General features: G+C 47.6%; 1 protein-coding gene across 6 annotated transcripts in view; it reads left to right on the top strand.

Annotated features, from left to right (window-relative positions):
• The window catches only part of GOLGA1 (golgin A1), a 72,807-nt gene that overhangs the window by 3,260 nt on the left and 49,237 nt on the right, over positions 1-20,310 (top strand). For 4 of the 6 annotated variants that reach the window (XM_073590726.1, XM_073590729.1, XM_073590724.1 and 1 more), the window contains exons 2-5: positions 3,201-3,469; positions 3,582-3,672; positions 6,149-6,223; positions 15,290-15,387. In XM_073590726.1, coding sequence (XP_073446827.1) covers positions 3,335-3,469; positions 3,582-3,672; positions 6,149-6,223; positions 15,290-15,387 — 399 coding nt within the window. In that variant the 5' untranslated portion in view covers positions 3,201-3,334. The remainder of the gene's footprint in view (positions 1-3,200; positions 3,470-3,581; positions 3,673-6,148; positions 6,224-15,289; positions 15,388-20,310) is intronic. The other 2 variants (XM_073590730.1, XM_073590728.1) reach the window with 1 other exon arrangement.

Raw genomic sequence — 20,310 nt, 5'->3', positions numbered from 1 at the left:
TTTGGGACTAGACAGGGTACAGAGCGGAGACCTGCACATGTAGACAAACACCCCAGGGACAGAACGGAGGCCTGCACGTGTAAACAGACACGACAGGGACAGAGCAAACATAACAAGAAGACATAGCAAGGACAAACAGAACACGGAGGACAACACGAGACAAAGCACAAGACGAGACGAAATACGAGCACGGAGCGTGTGCAGAGACGCACGACAGAGCAGAGTGCAAGGGCACAGAATAGAGGGAGCGACCCAGCAGACCAAGCGGCCATGCAGGGAAGCAACACAATACTCAGGCCCTGAGCATAGGAAGGGGCGGTATGATATAGGGCATAGCACCACCACTTGCGGGTCAGGACCAGGGAAGAGCTTCCAGTTCACATCCTCTAGGATCACAGAGCGCAGTCACATGATCAGGATTCCAGACACGCAGGGATGATTGCAGAACTTGGACAGTGCAGGATCCTAGGAAAGATCACATGATCAGGGTTTCAGACATGCAGAAACTATTGCAGAACCGGACAGTGCAGGATCCTAGGAAAGGTCACATGATCAGGGTTTCAGACATGCAGAGACGAATGCAGAACCAGCCTATGTTAGAACTTAGGAAGGACACATGATCAGGGATTCTAGACATGACGAGATGATCACAGAAGGAAGAGCAGAAACGCAGGCATCCTGCAGCTCAACAGACATGAGGTGTGTGTGCACACTGCTCTAGGGAACATGCAGGATAGCAGACACGAGATGCGCGTGCACACCGCTCCAGGGGTTCTTGAGGCAAAACAGACAAGGCAGACATGGCGGACATGACAGCTATGTGTTAGGTCATAGTGACCGTGCTGGTCCTTGGTGCCTGCTCTGGTCCATGGTGCCTACACTGGTCCATGGATCCATGGTGCTCGCCCTCGTCCATTGATCCCTGTGCCCGCACTGATTCATGGTGCCTACTCTGGTCCATGGTACCTGCACTGATCCATGGTGCCTGCTCTGGTCCATGGTGCCCGCCCCCGTCCATTGATCCCTGTGCCTGCGCTGATTCATGGTGCCTACTCTGGTCCATGGTAACTGCGCTGGTCCACGGATCCATGGTGCCTGCCCTCGTCCATGTCGCCTACCCTAGTCTTTGGATCCCTGTGTCCACGCTGATCCATGGTGCCCGATCTGGTCCGTTTCCTCCAAAATGGACCACGGAGCGTCGGAGGACAGTTGTAAGGTCAGATGCACGTCCTGATGAGGCAGAGCTGCTATGGTGGCATGAGAGGAACTTACAGAATAATATGTCAGTGATTTTATTGTTGCAGCTGATCGATGTGTAACCAAAGCCCTTGTATATCAGACATCCTTCGGTACATACCCTCCAATCCACATTGATATGTTGTCCATACAGTCAGTGTACCTGTGGACCCTCTTTAGAATGATTCTGCTGTTGTTCCTCTGTTCTGGAGTTTGGTTACATCCTCCCCAAAGCCCATTTTGTGAATTTCTCAGGCAATCTTTCTTACCTACGTCTAATAGGACCATTGCCACGATGTCAGCATTTGTCCTGTTAGACATTTATGTCCTGTGTCTTCTCCATAAATATCTGAGATGGGAGTAGTTGGCCAGGGCGCCTCTATTCGGGTACCCTGTGACAGTTTTTTACTTTTTGGTAATAATTGGCTTCAATATAATTTTACTTTGTTCTGATTTCCACCATTACTGTAAAGCCTTAGTCATTAGATCACCAACATCATCCACGCTTGGTATAATTCCCCCCCCCCCCCCCCCCCCCGTATGATGTTTTTGTTGCAGCATTTATTCACTGTCCTGTGATGTATTATTGTGTGCACTATAAAGGAGCTGTCCCCTCTCAGAAAGGCTTGGTGCCCGGCCGCTGTTTCTTCCAAAAAAGAAAAAATATGCTAACTTTACTCACCCTTCCCAGTCCCAGCTCTGAGTCTCCGCTGCAACAGTATCTGACATTGACTACAGAACTGATATCATAGAGAATAATTGAGCTCGGCAGCTCTGAATGGCAGCACTTCATCAACTCAAGTTCAGTGATTGGTTGCAGCACTGTTGGCGTGATCGCCTCTGTACCGGACCAGGGGAGGGTGCGTAAGGAACACTTTTTAATTAACTGCGCCCAGGGGACCTTGATTTTTCCCCAAAAAAAGGCACGTTGCCTCTACTTGCAGCTTTCAGAGGGTGCACATTTCGAATCTACTTGCTTGGCCAATTTTTTTCCGGTCTGAACTGTTGATATTCAGGAGCGCGCTAGTAAAAGAAAGAATGTAAAAAGTAATTAAAAAATAAAAAATCGGGGTATATTTACCTTCCAACGTCCCGCGCTGCCATCCCGGGCCTCAGCGCTCCCAGTAATGCCTTGCGGCAAGGTCCTGTGATGACGTAGTCTCGCATTACTCTAGCGGTCTCGTGAGATCGCTATAGCAACGCGAGACTACGTCATCACAGGTCTCGCAAGGCATTCTTTCTTTTACGATTGATGTCGCATAGGCAGCCTCAATAGTAAAAACCTGGTCACACTTGTCAAACACTATGTTTGACGAGTGTGACCAACCTGTCAATCACTTTCCAAGCGATGCTTCAAATCGCTTGGAAAGTGCTTGAATATCGCACGCGAAAATCGCGAACATAATCGCGGTAAAATCGCGAGGAAAAAAGCACACGATTTCTGGGAAGGAGTCCGGTTTTCAGTGTCCGGATTTAAACGCTACGTGGGCACATAGCCTGATAATGTATGCAGTTTATATTGGGAAATCTGATGAAAGATCCCCCTTTAAATTCCAGCATGTTGATTCTTTATGTGAATTTTCACAGCAGATTTCACCCATTGCAATATAAAGGTGCAAAAAGCCCTAGTAAGAATGATTATTTCTGACCATAAAGCAAATGCTCATCTTATAAGCAGCCTGAAAAATCCTGGATGTCAGCAATTATTCTTTACATGGATGCTGCCAACTGTATGGAGACCTAACGGTGTAAACGAGCGACAGTCGGCCATTGTTATGGGCAGAGATCTACCAATGTCAGCCCAGCATCCGCTGCACCTATATCTGTCCCCAACTCATTCATTCATTGATTGTTTTATTTTTTTGTATTATTTTTGTGCATATAATTGGTTTTGCACTTCAGCGGAGATCTGATACCTGCTGCTGCTTTTCGTGTTATGACTTTTTCTTTCGGTGTTCACGCAGGATGGAAGTGAGTGCGGATTCTGCGATCTGAAGTCCGGCGCTGCTTGGTGAAGCCTATCCCCAGCACAGCCTGAGCACCCCTTTGACTTTGATACTTGTGCCTCTTTGGGCTGGGAAGCAGTGGGAGGGGTGCAATGTTCACCAAGCTGAAGAAAAAACTTGCGGAGGAGGCGGCCATAGCTCCGCGGCCCGGGGGCGCCACTCGCATCCCACGCTCTATCAGCAGAGAGTCGATCACGTCTGTCGGGGCTGACTCCGGTGATGACTTTGTGAGTGACAGGTGATATGGACTCTGAATATTACCAACAGCTGAGATCTCCCTATTCTACCTTATGCTCAGGTTCTAATTCTCTGTGGACTTACATGTGATTCTTCTCGCAGGCCTCGGACGGCAGCAGCTCCCGAGACGATTTGCCTTCCCAAATTTCCAGGAGGAATGAGCATATCCGCAGATTGGAAGCCAAATTATCAGGTATCCTCCTTATAATATCTCATTACCGGTGAATTGAATGCTTTGATCCATCCACTTTTTAGAAGCCTTAACCCCCTTGGGTATGGAATGAATGAATATTGCCCTGTGCAATATTGACCTACTCAAACAATGGCAAAGTTTTCCATGGGACGATGAAACATAGCCCAGGTCTGTGGGATCCATGTCCGGTGACTGCCCGTGCCATGGAGGTGTCCCAATGTCTCTTTGCAGTAGTCGATGTTTTGCTCTGCAGACTTCTTAAGAACATTTTGGTCTTTTGAAGTTTTCGTGTGCCGAGTTGGACAATATTCCACAGGTCAACATAGCAGAACTCCCATCATGTCCGGCCTGGCAAGGTTAAGACTTTGAAGCCATCAAGTGGGCGAGACCTCTAAGCTTTAATATGCATATTTGGGGCCGATGTAACGGGCTAGCAGCACCAAATCTGGCTTAATTTATGTTAATAAAAAAAACCAACTTCATGCACTGTGACATATTTATTATGTCTTTTAGCCACGTTCTATAAATGTGACCTAAGTGTTAAAATTGCTCCAAAAACTATAGACCTAAGTAATCCTAGTAGCAAATGGTATAAAGTTAGGCCCGAAGTCATCAAAGCTTTTACTCCAGGGAATAAAGGTTTTGAAAAGTCGCAAAATGTTGGCGCAGCTCGGAGTTTACGCCAGCAATGCCAAAATGGACGGGAGCACGGCGAGGGGGTGATGCCACAACAACTCTAATACACCACAAGGCGTTTAGTATTTTTTGTCCCATTAATAATTGTCTTATTTCTTGTGTCAACTATGACCACGTGTGTTCTTGTAAGGCCATGTTCACACATTCTGTATTCGGTCAGTATCTGTAAGCCAAAACCAGGAGTGTGTGATAAATACAGAAGTGGTGCAAATGTTTCTATTCTACTTTTCCTCTGTTCCATTTCTGGTTTTGGCTTACAAATGCTGATGGAAAATACTGACAGAATACTGATTGTGTGAACATGGCCTTTGTATGTGTCCATTTCTTAAAGCCCCCGTCTCACATAGCGAGATTGCTGTTGCATCACCAATTTAGTCACGCAACAGCAATCTCGCCTGCGATCTTGCTGCGTGTGACACATAGCAGCGATCGGGCCCCTGCTGCGATGTCGCTGATCGTGCCTGAATGTCCTGGGACATTTATTGATCGCTGATGTCCCGCTGGCCAGCATGCATCGCTGGGTTTGACAGGGACAACGACGAACAACCTCAATACTACAGGACTGAGAGACAGAGTCCCATCGACCGTCGTATCGTTGCTGGGTCACTGTTGAGATCTGACTTTTTGACATCTCACCAGCGACCTTGTAGTGACGCACCAGCGATCCCTACTAGGTCTCATCGTTGCCGGCAGGGCTGTGGAGTCGGTAAGCCAAACCTGCGACTCCGACTCCTCAATTTCCCTTACACCGACTACGACTCCGACTCCCACACATATTGCTTATATTTAAGTGAAAAATTTATTGTAGTACAATGTGAACCTCAGACATTTAATCATTTTTATGATCCAATAATTATTATTATTATTTATTGTTATAATAATAATAATAAAAATGATTAAATGTCTGAGGTTCACATTGTACTACAATAAATTTTTCACTTAAATATAAGCAATATGTGTGGGAGTCGGAGTCGTGGAGTCGGAGTCGGTGTAAGGGAAATTGAGGAGTCGGAGTCGCAAGATATTTAGATAGAACAGAATATATATTGGTGTACTACCCGGTTTTCATTCTTTTTGGTACAGATACGATATGGATAGACAGATATGGATAAATGGATAGATAGAGCAGATTTCTAATCTGCTTTTGCTATTGAAAACATTATCTATGAGCTCAAAAACCTTTCAGGTGATGCAGTTTTTTAAAAAGATGATCAGCTTTTGCAGCTGAAAAACGTATCCTCAATAAACACTGGAAAAACGCTGTGTGAATGTAGCCTTAGATCAGGAATATAACAGCCATTTATAGGACATTTCATAACTTTCCCAAACTCCTATGAAAAAATATTCAGCACATCCTGCATTGAACTACTGTACCCAATTTATTATATATTTTAGGAGTCGGAGTCGGTCCATTTTATGCCGACTCCGACTCCACCAAAATGAGCACCGACTCCGACTCCACAGCCCTGGTTGCCGGGATCGCTGGTGCGTCACCAAGTGTGACGGTACCCTTACTGTCACGCTGACTATTAAGACGCCGTCTGTCCTCAACATGGTCGGTGATGGTTTCCCCATAAGTGTCTGCTCCTGTCAGTGCCTCCCATTAGTAAATTGATTTTAGATGTGTGACTATCCCTGCCCTTCTCCCACTCATGTTTTTTTTTATTTTATTTTTTTTTTTCCTTTTGTTACCCCCCTCTACCTTTCTGTCCTGTTTTGCCTTTTCCCACGTGGTCCTCTCCTCCTCCTTCCATTATGTGTGTCTACTTCACCTACAAAGATTACACAGAACAGCTCCGAAACCTACAGAAGACGAAAGAAAAGCTTGAGCTTGCTTTAGAAACGCACCAGGATTGTACGTATCTATAAAGTCCCGTCGTCCCTTCTCCCTGTCCTGTCTCTGACCACCATCCTCTCTTCAGGTTGTCTTTTTTTTTTTGCAGTTTTTCTTAAAGAGTTTCTACACAATCTTGCCATTTGACCACGCTTGCTTGGAAAATAAAAAATGCTCTTTTATGTCCAGGTACAGCCATAACCTTGTCTGTCGCATGTGGTTGGTACTTGGTGTAGAAATCCTTTATTCTCTGTCTTTGGGGGGAATGCTCCTTTATGTAGATGGAGACCCAAAGGCAGAAGTGCTGCTGTTTCTAGGGGGGATGTTTTTTCTAATCCTATACAAAGCTGCAAGCTTATTAATGATCACAGCGCTCTAATCCTCCTGATCGCTAATAACAATTCTTACATGCATTTATCATGTAATCCAATAACTTCGTTATTTTAATTATGAACCGCTTGTGTAGTCCAGTTTTTATTGCATGTTTAGAGGAGTCACCTTTTGCACTACCATTTGTGTCTTCCATGGTTCGGCTGGCCGTACACTTTATTCCTTTTAATTCCCCCCATGCATATGCATGCTCCATTTTGCCAAGCATGCATGTGCTATCACATGGGAGGGGGTAGTAAGCTGCTGTCAGACATCTCTAGATGCAGATTCTCTTTTAAGAGCAAAAGGATTGGGCATGTTGAAATTCAGCATGGCCGATCTTTTCACTGACACCTACCAGTGCAGGAGAGTCAGGTCACAACCATACAGATTATATGGATATAATTACTGATTGTTGGAGGTCTGACCACTGATGAACAGAAAGGGGGATTTTTGTTCTCAACAGAGCACCTTTAACCATGTTACAAAATGGAGCAGCAGGTTAGATGCTGGAATGTCGCTCCGTTCGTTCTCTACATGGCTACCGGAATGAATGCTGCCCCCCCATCTGGGAATGAATGCTGCCCTCCCATCTGGGAATGAATGCTGTGCCCCCCGTAGGGATATGAATGCAGCCCCCCATAGGAGTATGAATGGAGCCCCCCCCTGTAGGGATATGAATGTAGCCCCCATCTGCGAATGAATGCTGCCCCCCATAGGGATATGAGTGGAGTCCCATCTGGGAGTGAATGCTGCCCCCGTAGGGATATGAGTGGAGCCCCCATCTGGGAATGAATGGAGCCCCTCTCCCGGTAGGGATATGAGTGAAGCCCCCATCTGGGAATGAATGCTGCCCCCCCCCCCTTAGGGATATGAGTGGAGCCCCCATCTGGGACTGAATGCTGTCCCCTGTAGGGATATGAGTGAAGCCCCCATCTGGGAATGAATGCTGCCCCCCCCGTAGGGATATGAGTGGAGCCCCCATCTGGGAATGAATTCTGTCCCTCCCGTAGGGATATGAGTGGAGCCCTCATCTTGGAATGAATGCTGTCACCGTAGGGATATAAATGGAGCCCCCATCTGGGAATGAATGCTGTCCCCGTAGGGATATAAATGGAGCCCCCATCTGGGAATGAATGCTGTCCCTGTAGGGATATGAGTGGAGCCCCCATCTGGGACTGAATGCTGTCCCCTGTAGGGATATGAGTGAAGCCCCCATCTGGGAATGAATGCTGCCCCCCCCCCCGTAGGGATATGAGTGGAGCCCCCATCTGGGACTGAATGCTGTCCCCTGTAGGGATATGAGTGAAGCCCCCATCTGGGAATGAATGCTGCCCCCCCGTAGGGATATGAGTGGAGCCCCCATCTGGGACTGAATGCTGTCCCCTGTAGGGATATGAGTGAAGCCCCCATCTGGGAATGAATGCTGCCCCCCCCGTAGGGATATGAGTGGAGCCCCCATCTGGGAATGAATTCTGTCCCCCCCGTAGGGATATGAGTGGAGCCCTCATCTTGGAATGAATGCTGTCCCCCCCCGTAGGGATATGAGTGGAGCCCCCATCTTGGAATGAATGCTGTCCCCGTAGGGATATAAATGGAGCCCCCATCTGGGAATGAATGCTGTCCCCGTAGGGATATAAATGGAGCCCCCATCTGGGAATGAATGCTGTCCCTGTAGGGATATGAGTGGAGCCCCCATCTGGGAATGAATGCTGTCCCCGTAGGGATATGAGTGAAGCCCCCATCTGGGAATGAATGCTGCCCCCCCCCCCCCCCCCGTAGGGATATGAGTGGAGCCCCCATCTGGGAATGAATGCTGTCCCCATAGGGATATGAATGGAGCCCCCATCTGGGAATGAATTCTGTCCCCGTAGGGATATGAGTGAAGCCCCCATCTGGGAATGAATGCTGTCCCTGTAGGGATATGAATGAAGCCCCCATCTGGGAATGAATGCTGCCCCCCGTAGGGATATGAGTGGAGCCCCCATCTGGGAATGAATGCTGTCCCCCCCGTAGGGATATGAGTGGAGCCCCCATCTGGGAATGAATGCTGTCCCCCTGTAGGGATATGAGTGGAGCCCCCATCTGGGAATGAATGCTACCCCCCGTAGGGATATGAGTGGAGCCCCCATCTGGGAATGAATGCTGTCCCCTGTAGGGATATGAGTGGAGCCCCCATCTGTGAATGAATACTGCCCCCCGTAGGGATATGAGTGGAGCCCCCATCTAGGAGTGAATGCTGTCCCCCGTAGGGATATGAGTGGAGCCCCCATCTGGAAATGAATGCTGTCCCCAGTAGGGATACGAATGGAGCCCCCATCTGGGAATGAATTCTGCCCCCCGTAGGGATATGAGTGGAGCCCCCATCTGGGAATGAATGCTGCCCCCCGTAGGGATATGAGTGGAGCCCTCATCTGGGAATGAGTGCTGTCCCCGTAGGGATATGAGTGGAGCCCTCATCTGGGAATGAATGCTGTCCCTGTAGGGATATGAGTGGAGCCCCCATCTGGGAATGAATGCTGCCCCCCCGTAGGGATATGAGTGAAGCCCCCATCTGGGAATGAATTCTGTCCCCCCCGTAGGGATATGAGTGGAGCCCTCATCTTGGAATGAATGCTGTCCCCGTAGGGATATAAATGGAGCCCCCATCTGGGAATGAATGCTGTCCCCGTAGGGATATAAATGGAGCCCCCATCTGGGAATGAATGCTGTCCCCGTAGGGATATGAGTGAAGCCCCCATCTGGGAATGAATGCTGCCCCCCCCCATAGGGATATGAGTGGAGCCCCCATCTGGGACTGAATGCTGTCCCCTGTAGGGATATGAGTGAAGCCCCCATCTGGGAATGAATGCTGCCCCCCCCCCCCCCCCCGTAGGGATATGAGTGGAGCCCCCATCTGGGACTGAATGCTGTCCCCTGTAGGGATATGAGTGAAGCCCCCATCTGGGAATGAATGCTGCCCCCCCCCCGTAGGGATATGAGTGGAGCCCCCATCTGGGACTGAATGCTGTGTTCCTGTAGGGATATGAGTGAAGCCCCCATCTGGGAATGAATGCTGCCCCCCGTAGGGATATGAGTGGAGCCCCCATCTGGGACTGAATGCTGTCCCCTGTAGGGATATGAGTGAAACCCCCATCTGGGAAAGAATGCTGCCCCCCCGTAGGGATATGAGTGGAGCCCCTATCTGGGACTGAATGCTGTCCCCTGTAGGGATATGAGTGAAGCCCCCATCTGGGAATGAATGCTTCCCCCCCCGTAGGGATATGAGTGGAGCCCCCATCTGGGAATGAATGCTGTCCCCTGTAGGGATATGAGTGAAGCCTCCATCTGGGAATGAATGCTGTCCCCGTAGGGATATAAATGGAGCCCCCATCTGGGAATGAATGCTGTCCCCGTAGGGATATAAATGGAGCCCCCATCTGGGAATGAATGCTGTCCCCGTAGGGATATAAATGGAGCCCTCATCTTGGAATGAATGCTGTCCCCGTAGGGATATAAATGGAGCCCCCATCTGGAAATGAATGCTGTCCCCGTAGGGATATGAGTGGAGCCCCCATCTGGGACTGAATGCTGTCCCCTGTAGGGATATGAGTGAAGCCCCCATCTGGGAATGAATGCTGTCCCCTGTAGGGATATAAATGGAGCCCCCATCTGGGAATGAATGCTGTCCCCGTAGGGATATAAATGGAGCCCCCATCTGGGAATGAATGCTGTCCCCGTAGGGATATGAGTGGAGCCCCCATCTGGGACTGAATGCTGTCCCCTGTAGGGATATGAGTGAAGCCCCCATCTGGGAATGAATGCTGCCCCCCCCCCCCCGTAGGGATATGAGTGGAGCCCCCATCTGGGACTGAATGCTGTCCCCTGTAGGGATATGAGTGAAGCCCCCATCTGGGAATGAATGCTGCCCCCCCCGTAGGGATATGAGTGGAGCCCCCATCTGGGAATGAATTCTGTCCCCCCCGTAGGGATATGAGTGGAGCCCTCATCTTGGAATGAATGCTGTCCCCCCCCGTAGGGATATGAGTGGAGCCCCCATCTTGGAATGAATGCTGTCCCCGTAGGGATATAAATGGAGCCCCCATCTGGGAATGAATGCTGTCCCCGTAGGGATATAAATGGAGCCCCCATCTGGGAATGAATGCTGTCCCTGTAGGGATATGAGTGGAGCCCCCATCTGGGAATGAATGCTGTCCCCGTAGGGATATGAGTGAAGCCCCCATCTGGGAATGAATGCTGCCCCCCCCCCCCCCGTAGGGATATGAGTGGAGCCCCCATCTGGGAATGAATGCTGTCCCCATAGGGATATGAATGGAGCCCCCATCTGGGAATGAATTCTGTCCCCGTAGGGATATGAGTGAAGCCCCCATCTGGGAATGAATGCTGTCCCTGTAGGGATATGAATGAAGCCCCCATCTGGGAATGAATGCTGCCCCCCGTAGGGATATGAGTGGAGCCCCCATCTGGGAATGAATGCTGTCCCCCCCGTAGGGATATGAGTGGAGCCCCCATCTGGGAATGAATGCTGTCCCCCTGTAGGGATATGAGTGGAGCCCCCATCTGGGAATGAATGCTACCCCCCGTAGGGATATGAGTGGAGCCCCCATCTGGGAATGAATGCTGTCCCCTGTAGGGATATGAGTGGAGCCCCCATCTGTGAATGAATACTGCCCCCCGTAGGGATATGAGTGGAGCCCCCATCTAGGAGTGAATGCTGTCCCCCGTAGGGATATGAGTGGAGCCCCCATCTGGAAATGAATGCTGTCCCCAGTAGGGATACGAATGGAGCCCCCATCTGGGAATGAATTCTGCCCCCCGTAGGGATATGAGTGGAGCCCCCATCTGGGAATGAATGCTGCCCCCCGTAGGGATATGAGTGGAGCCCTCATCTGGGAATGAATGCTGTCCCCGTAGGGATATGAGTGGAGCCCTCATCTGGGAATGAATGCTGTCCCTGTAGGGATATGAGTGGAGCCCCCATCTGGGAATGAATGCTGCCCCCCCGTAGGGATATGAGTGAAGCCCCCATCTGGGAATGAATTCTGTCCCCCCCGTAGGGATATGAGTGGAGCCCTCATCTTGGAATGAATGCTGTCCCCGTAGGGATATAAATGGAGCCCCCATCTGGGAATGAATGCTGTCCCCGTAGGGATATAAATGGAGCCCCCATCTGGGAATGAATGCTGTCCCCGTAGGGATATGAGTGGAGCCCCCATCTGGGACTGAATGCTGTTCTCTGTAGGGATATGAGTGAAGCCCCCATCTGGGAATGAATGCTGCCCCCCCCGTAGGGATATGAGTGGAGCCCCCATCTGGGACTGAATGCTGTCCCCTGTAGGGATATGAGTGAAGCCCCCATCTGGGAATGAATGCTGCCCCCCCCCCCCCGTAGGGATATGAGTGGAGCCCCCATCTGGGACTGAATGCTGTCCCCTGTAGGGATATGAGTGAAGCCCCCATCTGGGAATGAATGCTGCCCCCCCGTAGGGATATGAGTGGAGCCCCCATCTGGGACTGAATGCTGTGTTCCTGTAGGGATATGAGTGAAGCCCCCATCTGGGAATGAATGCTGCCCCCCGTAGGGATATGAGTGGAGCCCCCATCTGGGACTGAATGCTGTCCCCTGTAGGGATATGAGTGAAACCCCCATCTGGGAAAGAATGCTGCCCCCCCGTAGGGATATGAGTGGAGCCCCTATCTGGGACTGAATGCTGTCCCCTGTAGGGATATGAGTGAAGCCCCCATCTGGGAATGAATGCTTCCCCCCCGTAGGGATATGAGTGGAGCCCCCATCTGGGAATGAATGCTGTCCCCTGTAGGGATATGAGTGAAGCCTCCATCTGGGAATGAATGCTGTCCCCGTAGGGATATAAATGGAGCCCCCATCTGGGAATGAATGCTGTCCCCGTAGGGATATAAATGGAGCCCCCATCTGGGAATGAATGCTGTCCCCGTAGGGATATAAATGGAGCCCTCATCTTGGAATGAATGCTGTCCCCGTAGGGATATAAATGGAGCCCCCATCTGGGAATGAATGCTGTCCCCGTAGGGATATGAGTGGAGCCCCCATCTGGGACTGAATGCTGTCCCCTGTAGGGATATGAGTGAAGCCCCCATCTGGGAATGAATGCTGTCCCCTGTAGGGATATAAATGGAGCCCCCATCTGGGAATGAATGCTGTCCCCGTAGGGATATAAATGGAGCCCCCATCTGGGAATGAATGCTGTCCCCGTAGGGATATGAGTGGAGCCCCCATCTGGGACTGAATGCTGTCCCCTGTAGGGATATGAGTGAAGCCCCCATCTGGGAATGAATGCTGCCCCCCCCCCCCCCCCCCCGTAGGGATATGAGTGGAGCCCCCATCTGGGACTGAATGCTGTCCCCTGTAGGGATATGAGTGCTGCCCCCCCGTAGGGATATGAGTGGAGCCCCCATCTGGGACTGAATGCTGTCCCCTGTAGGGATATGAGTGAAGCCCCCATCTGGGAATGAATGCTGCCCCCCACCGTAGGGATATGAGTGGAGCCCTCATCTTGGAATGAATGCTGTCCCCGTAGGGATATAAATGGAGCCCCCATCTGGGAATGAATGCTGTCCCCGTAGGGATATAAATGGAGCCCCCATCTGGGAATGAATGCTGTCCCCGTAGGGATATGAGTGGAGCCCCCATCTGGGACTGAATGCTGTCCCCTGTAGGGATATGAGTGAAGCCCCCTATCTGGGAATGAATGCTGCCCCCCCCGTAGGGATATGAGTGGAGCCCCCATCTGGGACTGAATGCTGTCCCCTGTAGGGATATGAGTGAAGCTCCCATCTGGGAATGAATGCTGCCCCCCCGTAAGGATATGAGTGAAGCCCCCATCTGGGAATGAATGCTGTCCCCTGTAGGGATATAAATGGAGCCCCCATCTGGGAATGAATGCTGTCCCCGTAGGGATATAAATGGAGCCCCCATCTGGGAATGAATGCTGTCCCCGTAGGGATATGAGTGGAGCCCCCATCTGGGACTGAATGCTGCCCCCCCCCCCCCCGTAGGGATATGAGTGGAGCCCCCATCTGGGACTGAATGCTGTCCCCTGTAGGGATATGAGTGAAGCCCCCATCTGGGAATGAATGCTGCCCCCCCGTAGGGATATGAGTGGAGCCCCCATCTGGGACTGAATGCTGTCCCCTGTAGGGATATGAGTGAAGCCCCCATCTGGGAATGAATGCTGCCCCCCACCGTAGGGATATGAGTGGAGCCCCCATCTGGGAATGAATGCTGTCCCCGTAGGGATATAAATGGAGCCCCCATCTGGGAATGAATGCTGTCCCCGTAGGGATATAAATGGAGCCCCCGTCTGGGAATGAATGCTGTCCCCGTAGGGATATGAGTGGAGCCCCCATCTGGGACTGAATGCTGTCCCCTGTAGGGATATGAGTGAAGCCCCCTATCTGGGAATGAATGCTGCCCCCCCCGTAGGGATATGAGTGGAGCCCCCATCTGGGACTGAATGCTGTCCCCTGTAGGGATATGAGTGAAGCTCCCATCTGGGAATGAATGCTGCCCCCCCCCGTAGGGATATGAGTGGAGCCCCCATCTGGGAATGAATGCTGTCCCCGTAGGGATATAAATGGAGCCCTCATCTTGGATGAATGCTGTCCCCGTAGGGATATAAATGGAGCCCCCATCTGGGAATGAATGCTGTCCCCGTAGGGATATAAATGGAGCCCCCATCTGGGAATGAATGCTGTCCCCGTAGGGATATAAATGGAGCCCCCATCTGGGAATGAATGCTGTCCCCGTAGGGATATGAGTGGAGCCCCCATCTGGGACTGAATGCTGTCCCCTGTAGGGATATGAGTGAAGCCCCCTATCTGGGAATGAATGCTGCCCCCCCCGTAGGGATATGAGTGGAGCCCCCATCTGGGACTGAATGCTGTCCCCTGTAGGGATATGAGTGAAGCTCCCATCTGGGAATGAATGCTGCCCCCCCCGTAGGGATATGAGTGGAGCCCCCATCTGGGAATGAATGCTGTCCCCGTAGGGATATAAATGGAGCCCTCATCTTGGATGAATGCTGTCCCCGTAGGGATATAAATGGAGCCCCCATCTGGGAATGAATGCTGTCCCCGTAGGGATATAAATGGAGCCCCCATCTGGGAATGAATGCTGTCCCCGTAGGGATATGAGTGGAGCCCCCATCTGGGAATGAATGCTGCCCCCCGTAGGGATATGAGTAGATCCCCCCCCCCCCATATGGATATGAATGCAGCCCATTCCACTGATCAGTGGTGTCCCTATCAGATCTCCAGCAATCAACCATTTAGTTACTTTCCGCCAGAGAACATCTTTAATATTGAAGCCTAAGTGCACTTGTTCGAAGGCCGATGCTCTTCATAGCGGACGGTTAGGCGGCCATTTATGATATAATCTGGTTTGATCACTTAGCCATGCTCTTTCTCTGTAATCCTTGAAAACACTTTTAACCACTAATGTTTTACCATTGATTCCCAGCTTGCATGATTTGTCAAATATAAGAAAATCACACAATCCAATGATTAATTTACCTGCTTATTAAAAATAAATAATGTCCTTGTGACAACTCATATTAATGTTCTATTATGTCCCTGAGAGTTTGAGCGCTTTGTGTTTCCCCTACTAATATGTACACCGACCTAATGGCGTCTCTGTGTGATGGAGATGGTCTGCTTAGTGACTCGCTGCTTCTGTCCCAGCATCAATGAGGAAGTTTCAGGACCAAAATGAGGCGCATCAGGCGAGCCGGGCCAAGATGGCGGAGGAGTATGCACTTTCTCTTGAAAAGAAAGACCAGGTGGGTGTGAAGAGCCGGGCTTCTTTGTCCCTTTTTGTTTCTTCAGCACTATCTTGTCATGGACTCTAATCACATTAGTCTTTCTTCGTATATCTAGTATCTTATTTCATGTTTAGTTTTTCTTTAAAATGGGTTACTAAATACAGTTATGTTTGAAAGTGTTGACACCCTTTGAGATTATTCCGGGAAATTAAGTATTTTGTACGGAAAATTCTTAAAATTACCCATGATTTGTTATACACATGTGTAATTCATTTTGTGTGTATTGGAACAACACAAAAAAAAAGTTCAGATAAAAAAGACAAATTGGACCTAATTTCACACAAACCCCCAAAAATAGGCCGGACAAAATTGTGGGTGAACAACTTTCTTTCAAGCACGTGATGCTCGTTCAAACTCACCTGTGGCAAGTAACGTGTGGGCAATATGAAAATCACACCTGAAACCAGATAGAAAGGGGAGAAGGTGGCTCAATCTTTGCATTGTGTGTCTTTGTGTGCCATACTAAGTATGGAGAACAGGAAGAGAAGAAAAGAACTGTCTGAGGACTTGAGAACCACAATTGTTGAAAAATATCAACAATCAGTTTTCCATCAGATCATGGTTGCATCAATAGTGTGTGAATAGGGCCTAGCTTCAATCAGCCAGTAGGTGGCACTATATAACAGCATTGGGGAACCAATATTGCTAGTAATTCTAAGTAAAATGATTGCTTATAGTATGTGACAATATCATATTATCTGATGATGACTCTACAAGGACCACCAGAATGAAAAATCAAAGAATAGGGCATTACCCCTGCTGGAATTTGGTGCCTGATCCCCAGCACAAACCTAGTACAATGGTAATGCCCAGTCCACTTCCAGGAGGAGTAACAGAAGAACAGCATAGTACAGAATTATAATAAAAAAAAGCCTCAGAATTATTTTATATAGTTACATAGTTTAATAAAAGCTCAAGTTCAAACTTTAATTGGAAAGTATTTACTAACACAGATTTGAGGTGATTTTTAAGCAGGACCTAGTTATTCAAAATACAATCAGCGTAGGGTTAAACAATATAATTTACAAATTGACGAATGGCAAATAGACCCTAACTATAGATTCCAAGATTAAAATGTAACTTTTATTAATATTAAATAGGGTGTCAATTACAGGTAAAAAAACAAGGTCCTATAATCTCTTCCTTTAGGAAATGACCCGGAAAGACATGATTATTGGCTCCCTTTGGCGCCAATTATTCGGATTGGGTGGGTACTGAGGGTGATTCCCAGAAAAACCATCACATTGGCCAGGTACGAACAACTCTGTATTGCTGATATATACAGTACAGACCAAAATTTTGGACACACCTTCTCATTCAAAGAGTTTTTTTTATTTTCATAACTATGAAAATTGTAGATTCACTCTGAAGGCATCAAAACTATGAATTAACACATGTGGAATTATATTATTAACAAAAAAGCGTGAAACAACTGAAAATATGTCTTATATTCTAGGATCTTCAAATTAGCCACCTTTTGCTTTGATTACTGCTTTGCACACTCTTGGCATTCTCTTGATGAGCTTCAAGAGGTAGTCACCCTAAATGGTTTTCACTTCACAGGTGTCCCCTGTCAGGTTTAATAAGTGGGATTTCTTGCCTTAGAAATGGGGTTGGGACCATCAGTGGTGTTGTGCAGAAGTCTGGTGGATACACAGCTGATAGTCCTACTGAATAGACTGTTAGAATTTGTATTATAGCAAGAAAAAAGCAGCTAAGAAAAACGAGTGGCCATTATTACTTTAAGAAATGAAGGTCAGTCAGTCCGAAAAATTGGGAAAACTTTGAAAGTGTCCCCGAGTGCAGTGGCAAAAACCATCAAGCGCTACAAAGAAACTGGCTCACATGAGGACCACCCAAGGAAAGGAAGACCAAGAGTCACCTCTGCTGCAGAGGATAAGTTCATCCGAGTCACCAGCCTCAGAAATCGCAGGTTAACAGCAGGGCTGTGGAGTCGGTAAGCCACAGTTGCGACTCCGACTCCTGGATTTTATCAGGCTCCGACTCCGACTCCGACTCCTTCATAAATGGCCAATTCATAACAACAAATTTACTGTTGTAAAATATTAAACATCGTGCTTATTCAGTTTCTCACCATCATATAAGTAATCAGACCACTTAGAGCAAAAACTACATTTATTAGAATACAATTAGAATATAGCAAATAACTTTTATAAACTTTTCTAAACTGTAAGTAAATATGCAATAAACACTTTTATGCAGTTAATAAGAAGAAATCTATAAATTTGTCATCAGAAAAAGTATTGCCTCTGTCAGATCCTCCTTCATGGATGCCCTCAAATCTGATCTAATTTTGAGAGCAGAGTCTCTACACTAACTTGTGTTGGTGGCAAAGCAGTAACCACTCGGGCAACATCTCTGACAATGTCAGGATACAGAGGAATCGCTTGTTGCACTGTTATTTTTGATGAACGGTCAAATTTCTCAATTTCTTTTAGTGCACATGAAAAATTCTGCTGAAATGTACTGGCTGTGTTGCTTGATGGGGGTGACTCTTCTATGTGGGAACGCTTTGCACGGTCCTTGTGATCCAAATATTTTTCGAAATTAAATTCTTCATCAGTTGATGATGAGGGTGAAGATGTGGCAGGACGACCAAATTCTTCTTGTTCCTCCTGACTGTTCTGCAACCCTTTCATCCTTACTGCTATTTCAAACAGAGCTTCTTTTCCTTTACTTAGCTATTGATCATCTAGAAGAATCCGATGCATTGGGTCTACATAAACAGCTGCCAAAAGAATTTTATTTTGTAATAGTAGCTCCTCTCTCCGTTTCATTGATGTAGCAATGCCACTTGCAATTAACCCTCCTCTTTGGGACAGGCGAAACATCAGGTTCTTCCACTCCTTTAAGAAAATACCTGGCGTTAAGTCCTCTGCTTGTAATTTTTTAGTCACTGTAAATGGGTGCTCTAGCAATTTTTCCAGCTCAGTCACCTGATTCCACTGACTTTCGTTTAGCGTCAGTTGAGGGTTAGCCATGTCTACAAGAAAGGTTTTCAGTTCAACCAAGCGCTGAATCATTAAGTAAGTACTGCCCCATCGTGTGGCTTGATCAATAATTGCCCTTTTTCCAGCACGTCTCTTCAAAATTGAGTCAACTTTAGGGGTTCTGGCAACAGTAGCCAATTTTCTCACCTTGCCAATCAGTGCAGCAGCATGTCCTTCTTGCAGACTGTCTCTTATAGCCAGCTGTAGCGTATGCACAACACAGCGCATGTGATGAATGAAAGAACATATTGACACAGTTTCAACAAGATCATCTAAGCTATCATGTTGCTGTTCATCTGCAGCAACTTCAGTTTGCTCCTCAGTTACAATACTGTGTTCCTCTATTTCAAACATTTCTGTGTCTGTGGACCCAGAATGTTCTTCTAGCTGCTGGTCACCATCATTACTCTCATTCATTAGCTTAATAGTACTTATCATATTTGAAGCATTGTCAGTTATGACAGAAAGAACTTGCTCTTTTTTAAGTTCATAGTCTTGCAGAACCTTTTCCACCAAGACCTGGAGAAACTCACTGGTGTGATGAGCTTTGGTGTCTCTTACTGCCAATGTCTTGGTAACTATTTCATTTTTGTCACAAACAAATCGGACATTGATAGCAAAATAGTTCACTCTGTGACGTGTGCAGGCATCCATTTTAAGAAACAGAAAGCGTCCCTTGAGAGTTTTTTTTAAGTTCTTCCTTTTGTTTAAAAGCTTCTTCGATTACTAATTTTATAATACTCTCTCTCTCCAGAGAAACACCAAGCTTGCGGGCCATTTCCCCATTCAGACACATAAAAGCTGGTCGTGAAAATAATGAAATAGGCACACTATCCTTTACAACAAGCTCTATGATCTGTTTTTTAAATGTATCTACTGTCATTGTCACAGTAACTTTGTCACTGACAAAATATCTTGCAACTGATGGCTGCAAAGTTCTCTGCTCCTTTGTTTGGCTGGAAGAGCTGGGCACTGGTTCATTGGTTTGGATGCAGTCTTTCTCATCCACTGCTTTCAGTACTTCTGGATGAAAGCACTGTAAATGTCTGTTTAGATTAGAAGCTCTGGTAGGAGCATTTTTATCTTTGCCTGAATATGCACTCATCTTGGCTTCACAGCATTTGTTTTCGTCTGGATCATTTGTCATACACTGACAGACATAATGTTTTCTATCTTGAGTGATGGTGAAATGTTCAAATACAGCTGATTTAATGTGATGCTTCTTTGACATTCTCAGGTTTTTAATTCTGCATTCACAATCCAAATGACAATTGTTTTTCCTAAAAACAATTGTACAAAATTATTGCCAGGTCGTACAACTGATATAGTGGTCAGTAATACTGTTATTATTCCTCATGTACTCACAGTTAACTGATGCAAAGTTTGTTGAAAGGATAATACTTCTTACAGTCTTCCTCTTCTGAGTAGCAGGCAGCTGTGAGATGCTTGGAAGACGCACACCTAGTATGATCTAGTCTAGAGGAGGAGCTTTACTACTAAGAATTTGCAACACATTTTCACTTTCAGTTTCATACATTGTAATTAGGGGTGTTGGGGCAGCATGAGGTTAACCAAGTATAAGATTAGATAAGGGCAGTGGAGAACAGTGACACACAAGAAGTAAGAAATGTCTCTATCTCCAGCAGAACTGCTTATCACTGTTGTTCATAGTTTGATAGAACATATATATTTGAGTAACATTTATAAAATTCATATGAAAGTTCAATTATGAAATATTAATACATTTTTTTTAAAGCTGGAGTCGGAGTCGGTACATTTCTACCGACTCCAACCAAAACTAACTCCGACTCCACGACTCCGACTCCACAGCCCTGGTTAACAGCAGCTCAGATTCGAGACCAGGTCAATG

The sequence above is a fragment of the Dendrobates tinctorius genome, unplaced genomic scaffold (assembly GCF_039654945.1).
Source record: "Dendrobates tinctorius isolate UK_male_01 unplaced genomic scaffold, ASM3965494v1 ptg000120l, whole genome shotgun sequence".
NCBI classification, from domain to species: domain Eukaryota; kingdom Metazoa; phylum Chordata; class Amphibia; order Anura; family Dendrobatidae; genus Dendrobates; species Dendrobates tinctorius.
Note: the sequence above shows the minus strand (reverse complement) of the source record. Positions and strands in the feature narration are given on the sequence as shown.